This window comes from Carex rostrata, chromosome 28 (genome assembly GCF_964058835.1).
Source record: "Carex rostrata chromosome 28, lpCarRost1.2, whole genome shotgun sequence".
NCBI lineage: Eukaryota > Viridiplantae > Streptophyta > Magnoliopsida > Poales > Cyperaceae > Carex > Carex rostrata.
In genome coordinates this window covers 5,407,235-5,408,923 of record NC_135945.1, presented here as the reverse complement: position 1 = coordinate 5,408,923, position 1,689 = coordinate 5,407,235, and the positions used below count along the sequence as shown (strand labels likewise).

At 37.3% G+C, this 1,689-nt stretch overlaps 1 protein-coding gene across 1 annotated transcript; it reads left to right on the top strand.

The window, feature by feature from the left end:
- LOC144545672 (BTB/POZ and MATH domain-containing protein 2-like) lies at positions 1-984 on the top strand. Its single transcript, XM_078294225.1, has one exon. The coding sequence runs from the start codon at positions 1-3 to the stop codon at positions 982-984; it is 984 nt and encodes a 327-aa protein (XP_078150351.1).
- Positions 985-1,689: the final 705 nt, after the last annotated feature.

The following is a 1,689-nucleotide window of genomic DNA, read 5'->3' as shown; positions in this document are numbered from 1 at the left end:
ATGGGCTCATTTTATGAAGGATTGTATACTTTCGAAACAAAGGAGGTTTCAACCCTTGCACCCCAGGGTCGAATAAATCTAGAATTGTTCAACATAAAATCCTATGAAAGAATGTATACTATCAAGTACGGTCCCTTTACCCTGGGCGACATCAAATGGGAGATCCGCCTAGTACCGTTCGGAGAAGATTTAGAATATCATCTCTGTTTGTTAGATGATGCAGTGGTAGTCAAGAAGTTTGGGTACATATCCTTGGTGCAGGATCACAGTAGCAATGGTGATTGGAAGATCCACAGATCGACAAAATTGAATGAAGAGAAGGGTTTCGAAGTAAATTTTTTTGCCAAGGGATTGGGCCTCACCATGGTATGGTTAACATCCTTTAGCAAATCAGATCAAGAGAAATATTGTAAAGATGATTGCTTCTTGAATAAATTCGTATTATGGGTCATTGCTGATGATTCCAGGAAAGAGCCGGCAAATGCTGTGCGCCTTGGACAGCCTCATCAACCTGAGTTCATATCACCAAATCTTTCTGTGCCTTCGACAGCCTCATCAACCCTCCTGGTAACTGGTGATTTTGCAGATATTATTTTTCTTGTGAAAAAAGACACATTTCCTGCCCATAGGTGTGTGCTTGCGGCTCGTTCATCTGTTTTCCGATCAGAACTTCTCGCCCTACAAAAGGATATTAATATGAGCATGAATACTTTATGTGTATCCGTACGGCACATTGATGGACTCACATTTAAACACTTGCTCCATTTCATTTATACCGATACCTTGCCGCCTGACTTCGAGGAGGTTACCCCAACAGAGAGATACCACCGCATGTTTGTTGCAGCGCATCGTTTTAAAATTGAAGGGCTCAAGTTAACATGCGAGAAGAAGCTTACCAAGGTGGTTGCCGACGCCATGATAACTGCAATAGATCTCTCGGAGTATCATGAGTCCGGTCAGCTCAAAATTGTTCAGCATGATTGAAATAATTGCTTCAACTGTTCTGGGTACAAAAGAAGTCGACCACCTATGTCTATGTTAGCAGTATAGTAGTTGTACCACTGACAAATATGTCGGAGAGGAGTTCAAGAAAATAATATTGTATTAATCTTAGGTGTATCAATTACAATTATAATGAAGTTCATTTACAGACTATATTATAGTTTATTTCTAAATATCTTCAATTAATCATCTCCTACCTACCACTCTTGTATTCCTAATTATTTCCCACATTATATACCCACTTATATCTCTAACATGGATCGGGAGTTTATCCAGTTTTTTTGTTTTTCAAAGGTTTTGTTGTGATCTGTGTTTTTGTTAAGTTGTTCATGTTGTTTAATTGCTTGTATCATATTGGCATTTTCCTTTGGAAATCTAATATGATCTTTATTTCTTCTCAAAGAAACGAATGGAGGCGGTGATCTTGCAAGTTCAATTCAGAATCCTATTAGTTCGTGGAGCTGTGTACATTGGTCAATTTGAAAGGAACATCAATTATGATTTTTTTTTTAAATTGCTTGAATTTTTCATGCGCTAATTGGTTGTGTAACAGAATGGAGAAAGGATTCCATTATAATTATATAATTCTCATGCATTTATGTAATTATCATGTATTAATGTGCCAAAGTACAGAGCTATAATTGTATTCTTGCTTGGAAGAAAATCACCAAAATCTACTATGTATAT

Bases quoted from the DNA above. Each gene is read 5' to 3' on its own strand.
- LOC144545672 (XM_078294225.1), top strand. From the start codon at position 1: ATGGGCTCATTTTATGAAGGATTGTATACTTTCGAAACAAAGGAGGTT.